Source organism: Engystomops pustulosus, chromosome 6, assembly GCF_040894005.1.
Source record: "Engystomops pustulosus chromosome 6, aEngPut4.maternal, whole genome shotgun sequence".
NCBI lineage: Eukaryota > Metazoa > Chordata > Amphibia > Anura > Leptodactylidae > Engystomops > Engystomops pustulosus.
The window spans coordinates 178,002,258-178,025,848 of NC_092416.1; the positions used below are offsets into that span (position 1 = coordinate 178,002,258).

General features: G+C 50.8%; 2 protein-coding genes across 4 annotated transcripts in view; one reads left to right on the forward strand and one right to left on the reverse strand.

The window, feature by feature from the left end:
- The window catches only part of LOC140065086 (ATP-binding cassette sub-family A member 9-like), a 103,946-nt gene extending 100,478 nt beyond the window's left edge, over positions 1-3,468 (forward strand). For all 3 annotated transcript variants that reach the window (XM_072112570.1, XM_072112569.1, XM_072112572.1), the window contains 3 exons: positions 2,681-2,760; positions 2,876-2,931; positions 3,004-3,468. In XM_072112570.1, the coding sequence (XP_071968671.1) occupies positions 2,681-2,760; positions 2,876-2,931; positions 3,004-3,096 (229 nt within the window). In that variant the 3' untranslated portion in view covers positions 3,097-3,468. The remainder of the gene's footprint in view (positions 1-2,680; positions 2,761-2,875; positions 2,932-3,003) is intronic.
- A 7,339-nt stretch (positions 3,469-10,807) lies between these two features.
- PGS1 (phosphatidylglycerophosphate synthase 1) overlaps positions 10,808-23,591 on the reverse strand; it is a 28,062-nt gene continuing 15,278 nt past the window's right edge. Inside the window, exons 2-10 of the mRNA XM_072112575.1 lie at positions 22,102-22,300; positions 21,120-21,197; positions 20,842-20,929; positions 20,547-20,736; positions 19,954-20,132; positions 19,147-19,635; positions 17,919-18,067; positions 15,200-15,326; positions 10,808-12,619 (exon numbers count right to left, since the gene is read on the reverse strand). Of these exons, the coding sequence (XP_071968676.1) occupies positions 15,207-15,326; positions 17,919-18,067; positions 19,147-19,635; positions 19,954-20,132; positions 20,547-20,736; positions 20,842-20,929; positions 21,120-21,197; positions 22,102-22,300 (1,492 nt within the window). The 3' untranslated portion in view covers positions 10,808-12,619; positions 15,200-15,206. The remainder of the gene's footprint in view (positions 12,620-15,199; positions 15,327-17,918; positions 18,068-19,146; positions 19,636-19,953; positions 20,133-20,546; positions 20,737-20,841; positions 20,930-21,119; positions 21,198-22,101; positions 22,301-23,591) is intronic.

Here is a 23,591-nt window from a genome sequence, read left to right on the forward strand (position 1 = left end):
TGCTCACCAAGCCACTCCTCCCGTGTCACTGCTGTGTCCTGTGCTCACCGAGCCACTCCTCCCATGTCACTGCTGTGTCCTGTACAGTCTTAGCCACTCCTCTCCTGTCACTGCTGTGTTTTGTGCTCACCGAGCCACTCCTCTCCTGTCACTGCTGTGTCCTGTGTGCTCTTAGCCACTCCCCTCCTGTCACTGCTGTGTCCTGTGTGCTCTTGGCCACTCCTCTCCTGTCACTGCTGTGTCCTGTGCTCACCAAGCCACTCCTCCCCTGTCACTGCTGTGTCCTGTACACTCTTAGCCACTCTTCTCCTGTCACTGCTGTGTTTTGTGCTCACCGAGCCACTTCTCTCCTGTCACTGCTGTGTCCTGTGTGCTCTTAGCCACTCCTCTCCTGTCGCTGCTGTGTCCTGTGTGCTCTTGGCCACTCCTCTCCTGTCGCTGCTGTGTCCTGTGCGCTCTTGGCCACTCCTCTCCTGTCGCTGCTGTGTCCTGTGCGCTCTTGGCCACTCCTCTCCTGTCGCTGCTGTGTCCTGTGCGCTCTTGGCCACTCCTCTCCTGTCGCTGCTGTGTCCTGTGCGCTCTTGGCCACTCCTCTCCTGTCGCTGCTGTGTCCTGTGCGCTCTTGGCCACTCCTCTCCTGTCGCTGCTGTGTCCTGTGCGCTCTTGGCCACTCCTCTCCTGTCGCTGCTGTGTCCTGTGCGCTCTTGGCCACTCCTCTCCTGTCGCTGCTGTGTCCTGTGCGCTCTTGGCCACTCCTCTCCTGTCGCTGCTGTGTCCTGTGCGCTCTTGGCCACTCCTCTCCTGTCGCTGCTGTGTCCTGTGCGCTCTTGGCCACTCCTCTCCTGTCGCTGCTGTGTCCTGTGCGCTCTTGGCCACTCCTCTCCTGTCGCTGCTGTGTCCTGTGCGCTCTTGGCCACTCCTCTCCTGTCGCTGCTGTGTCCTGTGCGCTCTTGGCCACTCCTCTCCTGTCGCTGCTGTGTCCTGTGCGCTCTTGGCCACTCCTCTCCTGTCGCTGCTGTGTCCTGTGCGCTCTTGGCCACTCCTCTCCTGTCGCTGCTGTGTCCTGTGCGCTCTTGGCCACTCCTCTCCTGTCGCTGCTGTGTCCTGTGCGCTCTTGGCCACTCCTCTCCTGTCGCTGCTGTGTCCTGTGCGCTCTTGGCCACTCCTCTCCTGTCGCTGCTGTGTCCTGTGCGCTCTTGGCCACTCCTCTCCTGTCGCTGCTGTGTCCTGTGCGCTCTTGGCCACTCCTCTCCTGTCGCTGCTGTGTCCTGTGCGCTCTTGGCCACTCCTCTCCTGTCGCTGCTGTGTCCTGTGCGCTCTTGGCCACTCCTCTCCTGTCGCTGCTGTGTCCTGTGCGCTCTTGGCCACTCCTCTCCTGTCGCTGCTGTGTCCTGTGCGCTCTTGGCCACTCCTCTCCTGTCGCTGCTGTGTCCTGTGCGCTCTTGGCCACTCCTCTCCTGTCGCTGCTGTGTCCTGTGCGCTCTTGGCCACTCCTCTCCTGTCGCTGCTGTGTCCTGTGCGCTCTTGGCCACTCCTCTCCTGTCGCTGCTGTGTCCTGTGCGCTCTTGGCCACTCCTCTCCTGTCGCTGCTGTGTCCTGTGCGCTCTTGGCCACTCCTCTCCTGTCGCTGCTGTGTCCTGTGCGCTCTTGGCCACTCCTCTCCTGTCGCTGCTGTGTCCTGTGCGCTCTTGGCCACTCCTCTCCTGTCGCTGCTGTGTCCTGTGCGCTCTTGGCCACTCCTCTCCTGTCGCTGCTGTGTCCTGTGCGCTCTTGGCCACTCCTCTCCTGTCGCTGCTGTGTCCTGTGCGCTCTTGGCCACTCCTCTCCTGTCGCTGCTGTGTCCTGTGCGCTCTTGGCCACTCCTCTCCTGTCGCTGCTGTGTCCTGTGCGCTCTTGGCCACTCCTCTCCTGTCGCTGCTGTGTCCTGTGCGCTCTTGGCCACTCCTCTCCTGTCGCTGCTGTGTCCTGTGCGCTCTTGGCCACTCCTCTCCTGTCGCTGCTGTGTCCTGTGCGCTCTTGGCCACTCCTCTCCTGTCGCTGCTGTGTCCTGTGCGCTCTTGGCCACTCCTCTCCTGTCGCTGCTGTGTCCTGTGCGCTCTTGGCCACTCCTCTCCTGTCGCTGCTGTGTCCTGTGCGCTCTTGGCCACTCCTCTCCTGTCGCTGCTGTGTCCTGTGCGCTCTTGGCCACTCCTCTCCTGTCGCTGCTGTGTCCTGTGCGCTCTTGGCCACTCCTCTCCTGTCACTGCTGTGTCCTGTGCGCTCTTGGCCACTCCTCTCCTGTCACTGCTGTGTCCTGTGCGCTCTTGGCCACTCCTCTCCTGTCACTGCTGTGTCCTGTGCGCTCTTGGCCACTCCTCTCCTGTCACTGCTGTGTCCTGTGCGCTCTTGGCCACTCCCCTCCTGTCACTGCTGTGTCCAGTGCGCTCTTGGCCACTCCCCTCCTGTCACTGCTGTGTCCAGTGCGCTCTTGGCCACTCCCCTCCTGTCACTGCTGTGTCCAGTGCGCTCTTGGCCACTCCCCTCCTGTCACTGTGTCCTGTGCGCTCTTGGCCACTCCCCTCCTGTCACTGCTGTGTCCTGTGTGCTCTTGGCCACTCCCCTCCTGTCACTGCTCTGTCCTGTGCGCTCTTAGCCACACCCCCTGTCATTGCTGTGACCATGTGACTCCTTTCCACCATAGATTCTCCTCTTTGCTGGTCTACAAGATCCCGAAGGAAGATGTGGGGACCCTGTCGCACGCCTTCTTTCTCCTGGAGGAAGGTAGCGCCTCCCCCTCATACTGTACACAGATACAGAGCATGAGCTTGTCATTGTACACACAGCGCCCCCCTAGTCTACAGGCCGTATTACTAATGACACCTCTTACCCTCCACAGCCAAACAAGCCTACAACATGGAGGAGTACAGCTTCTCGCAGCCCACCCTGGAGCAGGTAAGGTCCTAACATTAGGGTGCAGGGGTCCCCCACCAGCCCAGCACCGAGCCCTCCTCTTCCTCTCTCCAGGTATTCCTAGAGCTCGCCAAGGAGCAGGAGCTGGAGGAGGCCGAGGTGCCGCGCGGATTCCACTGGAAGCAGCTGAGAGCGGAGAATCCATGAGGAATTGGAACGTATATATCAGTGTATCATAAGACCCACTCTCCCAGGATCCTGAGCGGCACATCCACCTTTTATCATATAAACTGCCCTTCAGGATCCTGGGAAAGTTGGGTGGCAGCTGCTTTATAGGGTCATTTTTGGAAAACTGGAATCGAAGAGATGCAGCGGGCGTGTCATACAAGGTAATGGGGTCTGGGTGCGGAGACCCCCACAATCACTAGAAGGGGCAGTGTATTTGGAGCCCGGCCGAGTGCTGCCCCTGTATATAGCAGGAGCCGGGCGTATATACTGTGAGGAGCCCCACTATATATCACCTGATGTAATCATTACCTACTGAGGTCATACTAATCATTAAACCTGCAGTACAGCGCCCCCCACTGGTCCTGTGCTTGTCCTTTGTGTAATGTAAACCTGTGTCGTCTGATGTGGAGAGATGTGCAATCAGACCTGGTTTTATTTCACAGTACTGCTGCTACTAACAACATGCACAGCAGTGCGATTACACATCTCTCTGGGGACAATACAGAACACTGGCTGCAGAGAGCACAGAGCACAGCAGGGTGAGAATTTGCTCCCGGAAATTACAATCCCGCAATATAAATCCATATTTCACAGTCCTGCTGCTACTATGGATTTATATTCTAGGATTGTGGTTTGTAGGAGCAAATACTCATGCTGCTATGCTCTGTGCACTATGTGTTTAGTATTGTCGGTGGAGAGATGTGTAATCAGAACTTTGTGTATGTTGTTAGTAGCAGCAGGACTGTGATATATGGATTTATATTCCAGGATTGTAGCCTCTCAAAGTGCACTGGGATGAGTCCCTCACACTGCTGTGCTCTCTTCATCCAACGTTAGGTGTTGTCCGTGAAAAAATATGCAATAGAGACCTTTGTGTGTGTTGTTATATCACAGTCCTGCTGCTACTATGGATTTATATTGCAGGATTGCAGCTTCTCCTCACACTGCTGCGCTCTGTGCTCTGTAACTTGAGGGGTGGGACTGCGGGGCAGCTCAGTGCAGTGTATAGTGATTATCGCTCAGCCATAGAGAATGGAGCAGATGTTGTGCAGCACAGGGATATCTCCTGTCATACACTACACGTCCACACGGTGGCAGCACTCTCCTCCCTCATCAGATCTGTCTGACTCTGCACTGGATACAGCGTCTTTGGATCTTGTACATGTAATTATAAAGTGTCTGCGCCAGTTTTGTGTCGCGTCTGCACCGGCAAGACAGGAAAAATGTGCAGCTAAAGGGGCGGCTAAGAGCTTGGTCCGAGTGTGCGCCACTTCTAGAACTGCGACTCGACAGAATTGTTACTCTATGTTACTTCACTAATCTGGCGCCCCCTGCACTCTCCACGGGCAAACTGCACCCGGTACAGACTGCGCGGTGATTGGTAAATCTGGATTTATAGCTGCACTTGTAATACACACTGTGACCACATGGGGGCAGCACACGCTACACAGAGGACCAGGGGCCACTGAGCATCAATCATTATCTCCGACCCCCTGATGTGGCACCACTACAACTCCCAACTGTGTCAGGGCATGCTGGGGGTTGTAGTGTCAGTAAAGGTAAGGGAGAATTATACATAATATTGCAGAAACACAGATTTGGACAAAAAGTTGTGTTTTTTAGAGGCTAGCCTCCACTATGCAGGGGAAGTGCTACCAATCACCAGTACGTCACCACACGTCACACATGACAGGATCATGTCACGAGGCAGGGGGAGGCCGAGACGCGCCGTCACGAAGCAGGGGGAGGCCGAGGCGCGCCGTCACGAGGCAGGGGGAGGCCGAGGCGCGCCGTCACGTGGCAGGGGGAGGCCGAGGCGCGCCGTCACGAGGCAGGGGGAGGCCGAGGCGCGCCGTCACGAGGCAGGGGGAGGCCGAGGCGCGCCGTCACGAGGCAGGGGGAGGCCGAGGCGCGCCGTCACGAGGCAGGGGGAGGCCGAGGCGCTCCGTCACGTGGCAGGGGGAGGCCGAGGCGCTCCGTCACGTGGCAGGGGGAGGCCGAGGCGCTCCGTCACGAGGCAGGGGGAGGCCGAGGCGCGCCGTCACGAGGCAGGGGGAGGCCGAGGCGCGCCGTCACGTGGCAGGGGGAGGCCGAGGCGCTCCGTCACGAGGCAGGGGGAGGACGAGGCGCGCCGTCACGTGGCAGGGGAGGCCGAGGCGCGCCGTCACGTGGCAGGGGGAGGACGAGGCGCGCCGTCACGTGGCAGGGGGAGGCCGAGGCGCGCCGTCACGAGGCAGGGGGAGGCCGAGGCGTGACATCAGGCAGAGGGTCTCCATAGGATCAGGTAGATTTACCCTTCAGGGTGCTGGGAAAGTTGTGTTATCACATAAATATCTCCCCCCACAGGGTAATAAAAAGCAATAAGATGTCACCCGAGGGCGATAGGGGTAACTGTAGTCTGCACCGGGCACATGAGGTACAAACATGAGGCACGAGAATTCATCAGATGTTTCCACACGGCAGCTCCCAGCTATCACATCACTACAACTCCCAGCATCCTCACTGTGCACGACAGATCAGATGCAAAGCTTCCAAATCTCCTGCATAAGACAGACAAAGCTGCGCGTCCAATATTTAAAGGGATGTTGCAGGAATATGTTATTATTTCTATATCTTTAGGTTGGGGGATTATTATAAATTGGTCACATGACCGGTGTGCATGAACTTGAACTGCATTACCAAGCACAGCCACTATGTGATGTACGGCGCTGTGCTAGACAGTGAAGGCGTCTGAGCCAGGCATCTGCCCCCACCAGAGTAAGATTACCCCTTTACCAGTTGATCTGGGGGTGGTAAGTGCAAACTTTGGTATTGAGGTTTGATGACAACCCCCTATGTGTGTATGGAACAGCCGGCTCTGCCTAGTAGTAGTAATATAGGGGGGAGACACCACCACCTGGTGCGGGGGATGCCAATATATACACAGTCTCATGAATAACAAAACGGATGTCAGCTGTGGTCTGCAATCTGCTCATCTCCAGCTGATGTGAAACTACCACTCCCACCCGACACCCCCCTGGGGGTTGTAGTTTCACACCATCACTGGCCTGGAGGATAGATAAGGCATCATAGATAGACACATGAGAGCGCATGTGACTAAATGCCACCACTTTCTTGTGTGTATGGGGGGGGGGGGGAGATGATGTCATCAGAAAATTTTATTTTTAGTAGGTTTTTGTTTCACCGATTCTGGCAAAGTTGAAGGTTTATTTTTTTCTCTCTCTAGCCCCGACCCTCCCTGAACAATTATAGCTTGAACCTAATATGCTAATTAGACTTTAAGGTGGGAGGTCCTAAAATGTCTGATCCAGCCTGGGACCGCCCATTTGACAGATGAGAGCTTGCTTGGCATGAAACTTTCATCACCGATTTCTCGGGAACGTCGGGGGCTGGAGAAAACATTCCAAGTGCTCCGGACTCAGCGGAGGGAAACCTCGATGTAGATTATGAAGTTCCCCTTTAAGACACCTCTTAATAATAACTTTTAGAAAAAAGCTACGGAATATGATGGCGATATATAAACAGAGAGAGGACTGGAGACCTGACGCTTCTTCAGAGCATCCGCAGGTGTGCATTAGGAGGTCCTGCAGCAGCAGCAGCTCAGGTGTGCATTAGTAGGTCCTGCAGCAGCAGCAGCTCAGGTGTGCATTAGGAGGTCCTGCAGCAGCTCAGGTGTGCATTAGGAGGTCCTGCAGTAGCAGCTCAGGTGTGCATTAGGAGGTCCTGCAGCAGCAGCAGCTCAGGTGTGCATTAGGAGGTCCTGCAGCAGCAGCAGCTCAGGTGTGCATTAGGAGGTCCTGCAGCAGCAGCTCAGGTGTGCATTTGGAGGTCCTGCAGCAGCAGCTCAGGTGTGCATTAGGAGGTCCTGCAGCAGCAGCTCAGGTGTGCATTAGGAGGTCCTGCAGTAGCAGCTCAGGTGTGCATTAGGAGGTCCTGCAGCAGCTCAGGTGTGCATTAGGAGGTCCTGCAGCAGCAGCAGCTCAGGTGTGCATTAGGAGGTCCTGCAGCAGCAGCTCAGGTGTGCATTAGGAGGTCCTGCAGCAGCAGCAGCTCAGGTGTGCATTAGGAGGTCCTGCAGCAGCAGCAGCTCAGGTGTGCATTAGGAGGTCCTGCAGCAGCAGCTCAGGTGTGCATTAGGAGGTCCTGCAGCAGCTCAGGTGTGCATTAGGAGGTCCTGCAGCAGCAGCAGCTCAGGTGTGCATTAGGAGGTCCTGCAGCAGCAGCTCAGGTGTGCATTAGGAGGTCCTGCAGCAGCAGCAGCTCAGGTGTGCATTAGGAGGTCCTGCAGCAGCAGCAGCTCAGGTGTGCATTAGGAGGTCCTGCAGCAGCAGCTCAGGTGTGCATTAGGAGGTCCTGCAGCAGCAGCTCAGGTATAATAAAGAAGCCACAATTGCTATTGATATATTGATAATTGATATATTACCACAGGGACCCAGGGAAAAAAAAATGACCCTTGGTAAGTATAACAAGAGAACTAGTGCATGAGCAGTAAGGGCTCCGCCTCCAGTGCACCCAGAATCTAACCACAATGAAATTTCCCTAAAAGGACCCTTTACTGGGAAACACGAAAGGTTTGTCTGGAATTGCTGCGTTACTTGTAGGGTAATTTTGGATCTACTACACGCCCTGTAACCTATCATATTGGCAGCTGCGTATAAGCGCTTATGGAGAACACGTGTGACCTGGATGTTATAATCACTGGCGTGTAGGTGATTTCCATAAATGTCGTCCATGTATCTGTACAGTAGACACATTCATTAGAGCTTGAATTATGTTTGATATAGAACTATAAAGGCTGAATGTGCAGCTTCCTGTATAACCTGGGGTGACACACGTGCCCATCGCGGTACCCTGGATCTGACACTATACTGCACTCTCATCAGAGGTTATGTGACCGTATACAGAGATCCACTGATCAGGAGAGTCAGCAACTTCCTAGATGATGAGGAATATTCACAGCGCTGATACATTTAGGGTCAAAAATAACAGGAATTTCTCCAGGGAAGTGGGAAAATCTTATCCGTATGGCAGTAATTCCGGGCCGTATCCCTGCAGGAGTGCGTCATTACAGCGAGATAAGTTACACATCAGGGAATAATGACAGAAATAAACAATCTACCGGAAAAAGCGGATATCACTAGTGAGAAACTTCTTGAGTGTGTGTGGGGGGGGGGGGGTGTAAGTGCTCCCCTGGTTCCCTGAATCCTTCTTTTCACTTAGGATGTGAATGTAGCAGCATCTCAGGCTCCAGGATCCACAGGGAGGATCACATACTCCTATCACAGCCAGGATCTGGTCACACAGTTATAATGTGTGTATAATGTTACACTGCAGCCTCCCTGACTGTATACTTATCCTTTAGATGTTAAGAGTGATACTGTCCTCCCAGCAGGAAAAGATGTGGTGCACCGTGGGATTGATAACAGGAGTGGAGTCTCTCACAATCAGCACTACAATCAGGTAGGGGGTACAGGGATGTACATTTTTAGTCTAGATTCCCCATAGATGCACCATCTCTCCTTCTATTCTGTCTGACACACAGTACTGCACACCACAGCTGCTGCAGAACCTCTATATGGAGACAGGGAGTGCACTACACACCAGGTAACCTCTGTGTCACCTCTCCTGTGTAGCTGTCAGGGTGATGTCATTATTCCAGGCAGCGACATATAATAAGATGTTCTAATAATAGGAGTAATGACCCCGGGAGGTAGGTGATAATGATGATGATTAGCGGCAGGTAACACTCACCTGTCTGAAGAGACACGGCCGGGAATCAGGGTGATGACAGGAGTGGCCGCCCTCAGGAGACGTGTATACACACACAGTATCAGTAGTGATGTCTTCTCGTCACAATGTGTTCTGGGAAATTGGCGTCCTCCTCTGTCTTCTCTCTGGGGGACAAATACGAGGAACCGAACCCCTAGAGAAGAGATGAGAGGCATCTGGACTCATGTGGGACTGCAGCTAATCCGCGTAATATCAGGGGTTTCAAACAATTTCACTGTTTGATCTGACCATCAGTGAAGCCACACGAGGTCTTGTTTCTGGCGGGACAGGTTGTATTTTACAATGGTCGTGTATCTGGTACCATTGTACAGGCTGTAATACAAGAGCTGTATAGTAAGATATATTGCGATACAGATGTGCTGCTGTATATTGCAGGAGCAATCAGACTCCCTAGTGTTCAAACACCCTAAAAATGTAGTAAAAAAGAAGAAGAAGGAAGGAATACAAAGAAAAAGTGAAAATTCAAAATCATCCCACTTTCCCTAGAACTCATAAAAGATAAAAGAAATAAAATAAACAGGTCAAATATCACCACGTCCCAAAAGTCACAATCTAAATACAAAAAAAAACTAACAAAAAAAAACGGTTAAACGGTGACCCCGGTAATGGAGGTTAGTGCCCGAATGTCTGAATTGCCCCCTTTTTTTTATATATATATATTTTACAACATACCATTGCGTCCACAAGAAAATGGCGCAAATGCGTCTTTTCTGCAAATCCATTGCATTCGGGATTATTCCAAATAGAAGACATGGAATATTAGACACTTCCAATAGGAATTACAAGATCTTACAAAGCATAAAAAAAAAAGTTATGGACGGTCCTTAAGGGGTTAAAGGGTTATGCTTTGATGAATTGTATGATTGCTGACTGCAAGGACCCCCAACCCATCACTAGGCTGGGGGGTCCCGAGCCCCTGTGTTGGAGAAGTTTTGAGGATCCGTGACCATACAAGCCCATACGGAGGACGGCGAGGATGAGACAGATTAACACAAATAGCAACAAACCTAAATGTAGCATCTTACATAAGGCGTTCTATAAAAAGGCAGGAATGCGCCTTCAGGGGTTTACAGCTCGAGAGCGTTCGATCCCGGAAATAACCCGATCACGGGGGGTCCTCGCATTCCTCAAGGGGTTAACTGCAACAAGATGTTCTAAAAATAAAATAAAAAAGTCACACAAATAATTGTGATATTACTGTAAAAGTGTAACGACAGGGAAGCAGAGCCTGAGGCCACAGGGCGGCGTTGTATACACAGCGGCACATACCGTACACATAACATCAGTAACCAACCGTAGGAACCGCATCATCACATGGCACCGCAGCAGGAGTGAGAGCCTTGGATTACTGCTGCAGACCCGTTCAGTGCAGCTATAAACACATAGAGGAGAGTGGGGGGGCCGGGATTTTGCAGGATGCATTGAAGTTTAGATTCATATATTACTTTTTATCATCACTTTTTACTCTTGGGTGATTGGTTTTTTGCAATGGTGTATTATTATATTATAGAGGAGTAACGTAATGTGACGTTACATTCCCTCAGGTAGAGGTGTTAGGTGTTTTAGACACTTGGAGGCACATACAAAGAAGAGAAAAAAAAAAAAAGAGGTTTTAGTTTTTTTATTTTTAAGACTTTTATTCCACATTTTTAAATTTCCCTGGAGTATGTCACCACTAGGTGGCGCCATCACCAGTGAAATACAATGCAGTGTATGACACTTACTGATACAGGTTTTCTGGAGACTCCATACGGTGGCCGGGGGGGGGACACACCTTAGATACCACAGTCACGACAGAGGGTGGCATCTGAGGAGTTCTACTGCAAACTACTGTAACTACTGCCGTTCAGGAAGCAGCTGCTGAACCTGAGCGATCACAATCCCACCAGAGTTAAAATAATAATAATTAATAATAATTCCTTTATTTATATAGTGCACACAGATTACACAGAATTTACCAGTTCAGTCCCTGTCCCCATGGGGGCTCACAATCTAATCCACCTACCAGTATGTTTTTGGAATGTGGGAGGAAACTGGAGGACCCGGAGGAAACCCACGCAATCACAGAGAGAACATACAAACTCTTTGCAGATGTTGACCCTGAACGGGGACCTGTAGGAATATATGCGCTGCTGCCGGCTATTCTTACAGGTCCCCGCTGACAGGGGCGTGGTGGGGGGTGTCGGCCGCCCCCCCCCCTCATCAATATGGCCGACTGCTGCTCACAAGATACGAGGATCCGACCTTTTATTTGGTAAGTTTTAAAAACTTTCTCAACATAAATTTTTAAATAAATGGCATAAATAGAAAGTTGCTGGGGAGAGGATTATGGGGGCATATTTGGTGGGGGGGGGGGGTCTTTTTTTGTGGGGGCAACAGGTCCTCTTTAAAAGAAGACCATCATCTTTAGCACCTTTGTCCTGTAGCACGAGGGCACGAATTGGCATCCAAACATCTGTATTGGGTCAGTAAAGGCAGAGCCTCCCAAAACCCCCTCACCCCCCCCCCCCTTCCCAGGACCACGGTTTCTCCAAATCCAATTATCCGGTAAATCCTCGCAGCGCAGCAGGTGCCGGAGCTCTGATCCATTATAACTGTGGAAAAGTTAAAACCTCGGATTTTATGACTCACGTCCCTACAAGCAAGTAACAGTATAATTTACACCCCGGGCGTCCGCTCTCCCCTCCTCCTCCACTACAGGGATTGTCCCGTTACTAGGATGGATCCCTGTGATTGGGTCTGTAGCAGGTGGTATCCTCTATGGAGCCCAATGCAGAGCCCACCAGCTCCAGATCTGTACATGTGCCGGACACTGCATCACATATTTAGCTCCGGATGGGTCTAGCCTGCACATTTTGGGTTGTTTTCACCCTTTTGCATCACTTTCTGAGTCCTCGGGCTCCTTCCAGTGTGGAGTTAGTCCTCGGAGAGCAGAAAACAACAATGTATTTGTGAAAGTATCTCTTGCAGGGTGATGGACACAGAGGACGACCTGAGGTTTACCTGTGGACACCTGACTCATGACCTTAGAGGGTTAAATCATTGTATGCATTTCATGGGGGGGGGGGGGGGGGGGGGCGGCAATCAGCGTATTCTGAGAATTGCATTGATTTGGAAATATTCTCCCATCATCCGCCACTTCCTGGCCGCTTCCATCATCAGGACATTACTCATGCCCCCGTGTGCATCTTCTGGTCATTTCTGGTAGCAATCTGTGACCCCCCATGTGACTGTACACATTCCTTAAAGGGGTATTCAGTTTTGATTATCCTTAGCACAGAGTCAGATCCAGGGCAGCCGCTTCTCGGACCTGTGACAGTAGTTACGTTTTTCCTTGTGGCTCGTTCACACTTCGGTCCCGTTACAGTGCATAAGGCTGCAGTACCGATCACCACCACAATGTAATACAGAGCGCTGGTGAGCCGTGATGAGACATGGCAGGGATTACACCTAAGCCCCCTCGTCTTGTGTTAGAATTTTATTTCCTTCACGCTCGGAGCAGAGATTTATATACAAGTCCTGGTAAATACTTTGGATAAATTAGTAAAAATTAGTTCTGAGCGGGAGACTTGTTACCCAGACCCCCGGAGCGCTGTAATACTGCGGCGTATAGCGTCCTTCTTCGTAGCAGCCATGGTAGGTCCTTGGGAGGAGACTTCCGGATCCAGAACCGATGTGTCAGTGCGATGTACGGGCCGCTTCAACCCGTGACCTGGGAACAAGAAGAAGAACAGGTGAGGAGGGGCGACAGGTAACAAACAAGGAGCCCGATTCCAGGAACATGGCTCCGGCTAATAATAGGAGACGTAAACAGCAATTACCTGTCACACACACATCATTACAGGAATCCTGGCGGTGATATCACACGCCCCGCGCTCCTGTACATACACAGCAAGCAGCTGTAACAAACCCTCAGCAGTCACCAGCAATGGGCATTGCGAGGTCTGGAAAATTTGGAAGGTCGTGTACCCGCCATACATCACACGCCTGCGCAGCATGACCGGCTAGGGAGGTTATGGGCCATCGCTGATGTGTTTACACTTTGTTTACAATGCAAAAAGTTCAAGGACAAGTGCATATTGCTGCAGGGGATGATGGGAAGGGTTTGGGATCAGTGTATAAATGCTGGGGGGCCCCAAATAATGCAACTTGGCGATTCCCCATAACATCTGGGGAGTGTCACATGATACAGGAATGGCGCCAATACCCAATCTCATACTAATGGGACTTGGTGCCATTGACTGGGTGTGATGTGACTGGGGGTAATAGACCTCTATGGGGCCCACAATACAGTCATGTGCGCGGGGCCTTACATGTGACACTACGGAAGCTGCAATGCCGGATATATCAATCATCACCCAGGGTCCACGCTGCCAATAGAGAACTAGTTACATGGAACCCGTCACACATTTGCACATATACAGCCAGTGACAGTTTCCTATAGAGCCCTAATAACTGACTGACCCCCTTCTTTTAGCTAAAAATTGTTTTGCTTACATCCACATAAATCACCTTTTATCTTATATTCCCTGGCATCAGAGGGGGCGTGTCCTGCTCGGCCAGCCCCTCCCATCTACACTGCCCCATGCCTTATGTCTCCTTACTGGTCACAGCTCAAGTTGTCATGTGACCAGAGTGACATCATCTCAGGTCCTTTAGCCTCTTAATAATAGCAAACTGTACCCCATGCATGCATCTGACCACATGAAGTCACAGCTGCCTCTATGGACTTCTACTCCTCTCCATCCTCCATGGAGGCTGCTGTGACTTCATGTGATCACATACATGGTGTACAGTTTGCTATTGTCAGAAGGCTGAAGGACCTGCGATGAGGTCACTGGTGACATGTCATGAATGTAACACAAGGCACCAAGTAAAAAGATTGACACAATATTTTCCATATGTACATAGAGCTTTATATGTCTATAGTTGAATATTTGCAGGCAAGGAGGCAGAGCAGGCATTGTTAGTGGGGGGGGGGGTCAAAATCTGGTGAGTGGTCCTCTTAAGAGAGGACCTGTCACCCAAAATTTCGGCACTAGGAGATGTTACTAAAGTGCGCAGCTCCTAGTGCTTGAACAAACGCCGCAGTGTCAGAGTAATAGCGTTACCGGAAACCTCCAGTAACGCTATCTAACACTGCGGCGGGGTACAGTGTAATCATCGGACAGCTCGCAAAACTGTCCGACGTATTCATGAGGGGGCGGGTCCAAGGCACTGCCTCTTCCCCGGACTGTCCCGCTAACTCCATAGGCCGGCAGTGACTGCCTCGCGCCAGTCACTGCCCCTAACCACGCCCCAACCCCACCCCCTCATGAATACATCGGACAGCTTTGTGAGCGATCCGACGATTACACTGTACCCCACCGCAGTGTTAGATAGCGTTACTGGAAACCTCCGGTAACGCCATATAACGCTATCGTTTTAACGCTGCGGCGTTTGTTCAAGCACTAGAAGCTACTTATTTCAGTAAGCAGCTGCTAGTGCCGAAAATTTTGGGTGACAGGTCCTCTTTAATGGCAAGTGCTATTGTAGGGGTTTCATCAGTCAGTGGTGATAAGAACCCTTCTTCCTATTGCATCTGAGGAGTTAAAGAAATCCTACGGCTCCTTCTGTTCACATACACCACAAGTGTCCAGTATATTGTGTATATTACACTGCAGTCCTGCTCATTGCTGCAATACCAGACACAACCCGCCAACAGGGAGCGCTGGTTATACAAGCAAGCAGCCATTATTTAATATAAAATATACCCACAACCCCCTTACCCCTGCTGCAGACCGCGCTATTGTAATTATGAATGATTGCAGGACTGAATATACAGTGCACGGTGATAGCGCTGGGGTCAGGCCCCCCCCCCCCCCGACCTCCCTGCAACAGTGCGGGGGTCTCTACTCTCTGTGACTCCAGATCTTCAGATTCTGCTAAAGTCTCCAAGTTCTGTAAAATATGTAAAGAAATCTACACCCAGGAGGCCAAGTTACAAAAGTCACATGAATCACATCCCCTAGAGCGGAACAGACCCCCGGAGCAGTGACGGAGCTGCAGGTCGTGGAGTTGCAGTAGTTCCTGTTCTGGGTTTTGCCTTGTGAAATGATTCTCAGTGACGGAGGTAACGCGTGTAGTAATGTCCGGGTGACCGCATTCACAAAAACATGGCTGCTGTGTATTGTTACTGTGACAACAGCAGCCTCAGATGCACTTACCTCCATTCGCATGAACATTGGGACATATGTGAGCGGATCAGGAGTGTATGTGTGAGCATTGCTATCTCACAGCGATGGACACTCACCGGGACTTCAGAAGAAATTCTTGATCAGAGGAGTCACCAGTTTTACCCAGAGCTTGACGTATCGGCTGGGGTGCTGGAAGGTGCCCGGGGTGACCTCACTGGATCGCTCGTACAGATGCTGCTGCTCCTACACAAGAGAACAGAAACACACGTTACACCGCTGCACATTCTCCATCCTTCTTCAGCATCACCCCTTCCATCTACAGACCCCTGAGGAGATAAAAAGACCCTGTCACCAGATGTTACCCCATTAAACTCCCGACCCCTCAGGTAGGAGATAAAATGTCCTTTCTACAAAGTCAAGCAAATATGACTCTTCTCATGTGAGAGGAGTCAAGTTTAGTGGTTCCAGGGAGAGTATCCCTTCAGAAGCACAGATCTTCTGTTATATAGCACCCAAAAACATGCTGCCGGTGTCATCTTAAAGATAACAATCTTATCTTTCAGATCACATCTGGTTTATGGCCCTGTTAACTACAGCACGTTAAAAATAGGCAGGAGCTTAATCTTTATCTACAGTTTTTATTTCCAACCGTGCCTGCATCTCCGGTCCTGTAAATCTCCTGTGAGCAAGTTTCTAGGTGCTATAGCACAGCAGAAGTGACACGACCCACTAAACCTGACTCCTCTCATGTGAAAATGAGGCGAGAAGAGTCTCTGCCTGACTTTGGAGGAGGTAAACGGGTGAGATTTCCCAAAGGAGGGAGTTCTAGAAAGGACATTACATCCCTGACCTGAGGCGGCTGGGAGTTTAGTTGGGTAAATCCTGGTGACAGGTTCCCTTTAACGTTTGGATCTCAGCAGACATCTATAATACATGGAAGAAGCCACAATGCTTGTGTGAACAAGGATATATTCACTATCCAAGGCTCCCGGAGGACGGGGGAACAACCCCATATAATGGTAAATGATAGGGGTCTATCTGCAGTGTGTACAGGACTCTGGATTATTTTTAGTATCTTGCACTGTATTCCCCTATAGAAGCTTCTATCACCTATAGGCTCAGGCTCTCAGATACATCGCCTGCCGAATACTGCAAATTCCTCGATAACGTTCTCCATGATCACATTCAGGAAGGCGGATGGGGACAACAGAGAAGACGACTGATGTCCTTAACTGATCCGAACCTCCCACTCCCGTGACCCATCTCATGGACTGCACCAGTTCTCTGTAACCTGCTAACCCCCCAACAATGCAAAGATCAGGAGAATGGGGACCCATGTACCCCCAAACAGGGAGGTTTAGTTGCTTATGAATACAGAAGCTCCATATTGGGGCGTCATAGAGAATGAATGTGACACCACAATGGACCCTGGTGTATTGCCAGTGATAGGAAGAGGTAAGATCCCAGGTCATCCGGTCTTCTGTAGTGTAATGTAGTGAAACAATCGCACTGAACATCATACAGAGGTAGGGGGTATCACATTCTGTACCCAAACTGAAACAGGAACTAAGATGTTCTGGTAAGCGGCAGATAAGAGGACGCAGGACGGCGGCCGGTGTCACCTCTGATGGGATCACAGGCCGGTGCCAGTAAGAGCACAATGCAGGGTGTGTGAGGAGGAAGTACCCACAAGGACAGGGGCCTCATCCCAGCAGCACCACAGCACCCAGGGATTTCCTGGCTTACAGTAAAACTTAGGAGAAGGGCCAGAAAGTGGTCACATGGGCCGGAGCGATAGACCGGAGCGCCCCCCCTGGCTCAGCATTTAAGTCAGCACCTCCCCCCCCCTGGTTGTAACACATGGAAGGAAATGGATCCTGGTCTTACAATAAGTGACAATGCTCTTCTGTATACGGAGGAGCCGCTTACAAAACTTCACGTCTGATGCAAACAAACCAGATTTCCCAACGTCAGCCGCGTACAGGAAAGACAGAAATCCTGGCAGAGGGGTTACAGGAAAACGAGCGGCCGCAGTGGAGGGAAGGAGCGTGACCTGACGTGGGGGCGTCCTGTATGGTACAAGGTCCCCAGGCTATCAGATCTGCTCTTACATACAATCACGAGTTAAAGGGGATGTCTGACTGCAATAAATAAATTTGCAAATACAACAAATTTCCCTACCGTTCCATCTCCCAATACACAGTATAGTCCAAAAAGTCGTTAATGCTTGACCGATCACTGGCCTCAGCGGTGACCTCCAAATGAGGAGGTCATCGGTGATGAGGTCTTCGTTAGAGGTCACCACTCAGGCCTGGGACCGGTCTAGAAGGGAGAGCTGACCTTGGCAGACACATTGCTGAGGTGGACAATCCCTTTAACTATCTCTGCCGTTCTCTTAGAGAATGAATGGTGCATCTGGATAGTGGACAAGGGGACAGGTCATACAGCTGGGATGATGGCCGACATGCTGACAGCCCTGTACTCCCTCGGATAACACTATTTGTGCACATTATGCTCTCGTCTCTAGATATTAGTTGTGCTCCCCCTCCCCATAGAGCGACATCGCAGGATGGAGGGTGGTAAGAGCCAAAGAAGATCTTCATAGAGTTATGGAAATCCTGGATAACTCTATCTTTGTCACCTCTTGGGCCACACTATAAGATAACATTACACAGAGATCCCCAGGGGAGGCGGTGAGAGGCGGCTGCGGGGGTGGGGGGTATTGCAGAGACCAGAAGTGAGAGGTAGAGGGGATTCTCTTCAGTAATGACAAACAAACCACAGACGTCTCTATGTATAGAGCGCGGCCCCACGTGATACGACGCGTCCCGTCACCTGATGGAGCTGCTGCTGTAAGTCTTGGTTTTCGGTCACTAGGGCGATCTGGGCTTCTAAATCCCGGTGAACCGATCTGTAGCCAAAGTTTGGGGAGCCGATAAGAGTGAGGCACGGCATGTCCTTCCCTGCAGGGTACAGCCACAGACCTGCAATAGAAACATCAAGTTATAAAAGAATATAAAATAAGATGGATGAGCGGCGCCCCCCGCAGCAGCACGTCTGAAGCAGAGGCTTCCTGGCAGGCAGAGGGGAGGGCAGGAGTTACGGGCAGCGACTCGTCAGGTTCAGCCAGTTTTACAAGACAAGACACCTGAGCGCAGGAACAAGGAGAACGTGCGCCTTACACATTGTTCCTCCCGGATCGCACTTCTATGAGCCGAGCCGGTGACTACTCATCTTATGTTACCACGGCCTGTACTGGCACAGCCCGGACGTGCATCGCCTGCCAGTCACTGGCATCGCCTCAATGAGAAAAAGTTTGGCACCATGGTACAAGGAGGGGAGAAGTAACTGTGCGGCTGCTGGTAACTAGTTTTGCCCCCTACTGAGGTAGCCTGGGGGTCCCACTGGTTATAGCCGAAAACATACAGACAGACAGTCCCTCGAATCAGGACAGACTGCCAGCTCTGGTGTAACTACTACATTTTGATATCAGATACATAATGTCTTGGGCACGTTTTGTATTGATGTGAATGAGGGACGGAGAGTAAAGGTCCTAAAGGCACTAAACCCCCCCATAGGACCATACTGTCCCATATCAGCCCGATAGGTGAACCTTAGATGGCTTGTATGCGATTTAAAGTTCTACCTCCTAACACTACAACCACCCCCATAAATCGTGACTCCTGTGCAGGAGGCTCAGTGGTTAAACAGTGTCACCAGTTACAACCCATGAAGATAGGGGGCGCCGCTTCTAGTTTTAAACAGTAACTTTGCATAAACCAATACAACCTATACTACTGATTTTTTTTTTATCGCTCTCCCTTCTTCCTTACTAATCTGGTTTTGACTCTTTGATCTTTACTGAATTCAGTCTTGCTAGTAACAAGACAGAAGCTCCCTGAGGCGTCATTACATAGCAGTCTATGCGGTGAGTCACAGCAGCTAGGTCTCCACTCATCAGAACAGAGAAGGTGGACACTGACCAGAAAATGAGTTATTCCCGGATTACTAAATACAGCAAAGTTTGTTACATACAATGAAGAATCGGCCTCCATCGTCTTACCTTTGGCATGGAAGGTCCAGTGGTCTCTGAAGTATTCTCGGAGTTGGACCCTCCGCTGCTGCCCCTGTTTGTAGACTTCATTATAAAACTGATGCTCTATGTGCACATACGCGGCAGGTATGGCTCCTGCAATGCCCTTAGCGCCAAAGAAGCCATTGACCTCCGGGGAGGCCAGGAGAATGTTATAGTCGGCCCGTGTGCCCAGCACCAGGTCCATGTAACCCTGGGTCAGATTGAAATATCCGGTGGTGAGATGAAGCCGGTCTCCGCGCTCCGCTTCTGTCAGCAGCGTCTCTGTCACCAGCTCATCGATCTGTATTCTGAACGGCTTCATTTGTATCAGAGGATAAACCCAAGTATCCGGCGGCTCCGTGCCCGGCTCCCGGCTCTGGAAGCTGGCGCTGTGCAGCTCGCACTGCTTGAGTCTGGCCGTCTCTATCACGTTCATGACCCTCTGCCTGGCGGCTTCACAGTATTTGGTTTTGTCTCCTGGAAAAGATTGACCTGTTTATATTTATGCATCGGATGAGGCCTATAAAAGCCTTTTATATTATTTCAGCAGGTCCTTTAAGGTGACCATAAACCTTCCCTGTAAATAAGGGACTAGATGACCAACTAATGTACATAGGGGTCTTCTTACTCTCTTACAACAAAAGCCTTAAGTACATAAGCCAAAGCCTGACAGGTCCGGTACCAGCCATCTGTCCCCCCTCACCCACATGCATTCTAGGACTGGCCAAGCATACATGTATATGGAAGGGAGTAGCTGAGTGTGCAGCCTTAGGAGAAGAGGATTTGGGTACTTGCCTTCATAAGGATGCTCCACTCCCTCTTCTACGCAAATCGTATCATCCGGCTCCAGCTGAAGGGAAACATCTCCGACGGCCGCCACCAACTCATTAAAAAAATTGGCCACTTCCGAGCAGCCCTGCAGGAGGATATAGCGGTCCTGGCGATTAGTAAAGTACGAGTCACTCAGGTTCGCTCTGAAAAATAATCATAGAAAATGATTGATTGATGAGGAACTGGGGAAACAGATCTGTAAAGATGGAGCACGACAGAGCCGGATATACATCCTGGTGACTAGAATGTTGCATTTTTGTTACTATGTATAATTTTCTCAGACTAGAGCAGATCTGCAGCGCCGCAAGAAGGAACCTCCAACGTAGAATTCATCTTGAGGCAGACAACAGCCGCCTCGCCCCTCTGTAATAAAATTATAATAATAATAATAACAATAATTCTTTAGTTATATAGCGCGCACAGATTACGCAGCGCTGCACAATGCATGACAAATTGGTCCCTGTCCCCAATGGGGCTCACAATCTAAACAACCTACCAGTATGGGTGGAGGTAGCCTGCTACCATTTACAGATGCGGCAAAGTGGAAAAGCACTCACCCACTAAGGATAACATTGTCATCAAACAGATAGATCTTCATGTGCTGCAGACCGATCGTCTCATTGAATCTCTCCGGTGTAAGGAGACGCAGGAGTCCGCGTAGACTAGGAGTGTGGAAGAGGGACACGCGCATGCGGTCCGGGTATCGCCGCAGCAGGGGCAGCAGCATGGTGCGGGAATTCTTCTTACCTGCGGCAATAAAAGAGAAGAAAATTCGGAAATGGGCAACATGGACGAATCACAGAACAAGGCGACGCTGACGTGTACAAATCCCAACGCTCGGTGATGACTGACCCCGTGACCCTCTGGTGTAGTCTAGCAGAACGGAGACCTGGAGGTCAGTCTTGTCCGTTCTTCGCAGGGTTTCCTCTATGCAGTCCACCTGAAGAGGTCACACAAGAAACACATAAAATACATCTTCTGGACAATTGCAGGGTCTATGCATCATAGTGACAAAGATAGTCGAAACTGGCCAGGGGGTGCGACTCCTGAAAAGCGCCCCCACTCCCCCTCATAGGAAAGATCATCTTAATACAACCCATCATCATTACCAGGACCCACCGAGCACTCACCAGTTCCTGTTCCAGAGCCCCTGTCCCCAGGTAGAGAGACGCCATGGTGATTCGCTTCTTGGCATTTTGCACCTGAGCCTTTAACACATAAAAAAGCAGATTTTAGAGAAGACATGGAGAATATTTCCTCTGAAACAAGTCTCCTAAGTGCGTCTTTCATGGCTATGGAGGTTTCTTGTGCCGTACCTAAATAAAGAGCCTACGACAACTTAACGGCGTTGTCAGGTATCAATAAAAGTTCTGGACAGCACTAGGAGATGTATATGTTAAAGGGGTTGTCCCAAGTTAGGGCACAGGGGATAAAGATCTTATTAGCAGGGGTCTGACTGCAGAGACCCACCAACAATCACCAGGATGGAACCCGTTCATAGTAAGTGGATAAAGCTGCAGGTAGATAGTGTGTTCCTGCTTCTCTACTCAATTTTAAGCAAGTGTCGGAAATTGCTGAGCGCAGCACTCCAGTATCTCTGGCACTTACATTCATCGTCTAGGAGTGTGCCGGAGATACCAGAGCGCTGTGCTTGGCAACTTCTGTACGTTCAACCTGCTCCGACAATTAGTGAAAGTGGGACCCCCATTCTTGTAAAACGCAGGGGGTCATTTCTCGTAATCGGTAGGAGCAAATGAAGCAGACATCTACTAGTCAGATTGTTATCTACTTGTGTAGATGGGAAATAACCAAACTTGGTGCAGACCTCTTTAGTTGGCAAAAATAAAGAACTTGGGCCTAATTGAAAGAAATATGTGTAAACGCATGTGGCCCAGCAGAGCACCACTCATGCTGCCAACGTCAACTGATCGACTCTGCACTCGCCGCAGTTGTCAAGTACATGTACTGTGCATGTACCCAATAGAAGGAGACTATCATGTGCATGTGGTTTATACTCATAGTAAGTAACAAATCAGACCCAACTGCAATACCAAACACAGACAATAGTGTTTATTAGTCAGATTGGTGGGTTGGCTCGGACCTTCCTCTCACCTTCATCACTTGGTAGAATTCCGCTGGACTGGAGAGAATCTTCACCCTGGAACTGGAGATTCCAAACTCTGGGACCAGGTTACCCACCCATTCATAACGATGCGCCCCTCTGGGACACACACATCCTAACGCTGGGCGCTGGTTAGCGGGCGGTGGGATAGAGGGAGCCACGAGAGGAGCCAGAAGAAACAAAGGAGTCCTAGAAATAGAAAAGGATACATGGTAATCACACAGTATAGAGAATATGTCACACCATAACGCGGGAGCATGTCCAGGGGTTTGGTGCAATGTGCTGCAGTCAATGCATTTGATGGGAGTACTGCAAGGGCCTGTAAGAGTCTATGGGGGGGGGGGGGGGCTGTAAGAGTCTATGGGGGGGGGGGGGGGTCTGTAAGAGTCTATGGGGGGGGGGCTGCCCGAGATCCCAGATCATATACACTTTTCAATAAAAGGGGAAGGCAACAAAGATTGACCCCCATGTATCACAAGTTCGTATTCGGATATCCCATTAATAAGAGAAGTGTAATGCTTCCTCCCCCCTGTGGGGGCACTGTAGTCCCAGTATCCCCTAAAGATGATAACTGGGGGTCCCAGCAGTGGATAATCCCCCCATATCACTAGATCCGGGGCATTTCCACCTTCCCTTATGGAGATTTCAAAGAAATTTCCATCAGTTAAGCAGGAATTCTGGAGAAACCCGATAAAGGTCACAATATAAAGAGAAATCTGCCTCCATATTGGGAAGTCCCGTAGTTTTTGGCTTTTCTTCCTCAGGGCGGCCTCTTACAGGATCACTACCAGTTTCACAGAAAGGAGGAACCAGCAGCCTCAGTGTCTGTGTCAGTCGCTCCTCGTCTATGACAATGCAGGTTTTCCTCTCTGTGAAGAGGAACTGATAAACTGGAGCAGGACCCCAAACAGATGGGGGGGGGGGGGGTCTCTAACCTGTGACACAACAACACCCAGCATGCCCGCATAACAGGAGGCGAAGACGTGCAAGTCGTGCGCCTTCATCCTTTACAGTACACACACTACAAAGACACACTACGTACATCTGACTACAGCGTCACCTTGTAGTCTGGTACCATGGAAACATAGGAGTCTCTGTAAAAAGACAGAGTTTTAATTAAGACTGGGGTGGGGGGTTGGGAATGACTCCATTTTCTGATTAGATGAACTTGACCAATAGCAAAAATTAGAGGCCGGACCTGATGGATTCAGGAAAATTGCGGATGATCTGTCTGGTTTTCCGATGGCCATGGCCCCCCCCCTCCCCCATTCGCCGATGCGCCACAATCCGATCACGTGCACCAAAATCCCGGGGCAATTCGGCGCAAATTTGAAAAAAAAAATAAAAAATATCGGGAAACCCGGCGGAAAAGCGCAATCCGGACCCTTAGTAAATGTGCCCCATTGTGGGTCTCTTAAGGCTCTGGTGCGTCCGTGCGCTCTACAACCGTGTACAGGGGTTGCTCAGTTGGAACAAGTTC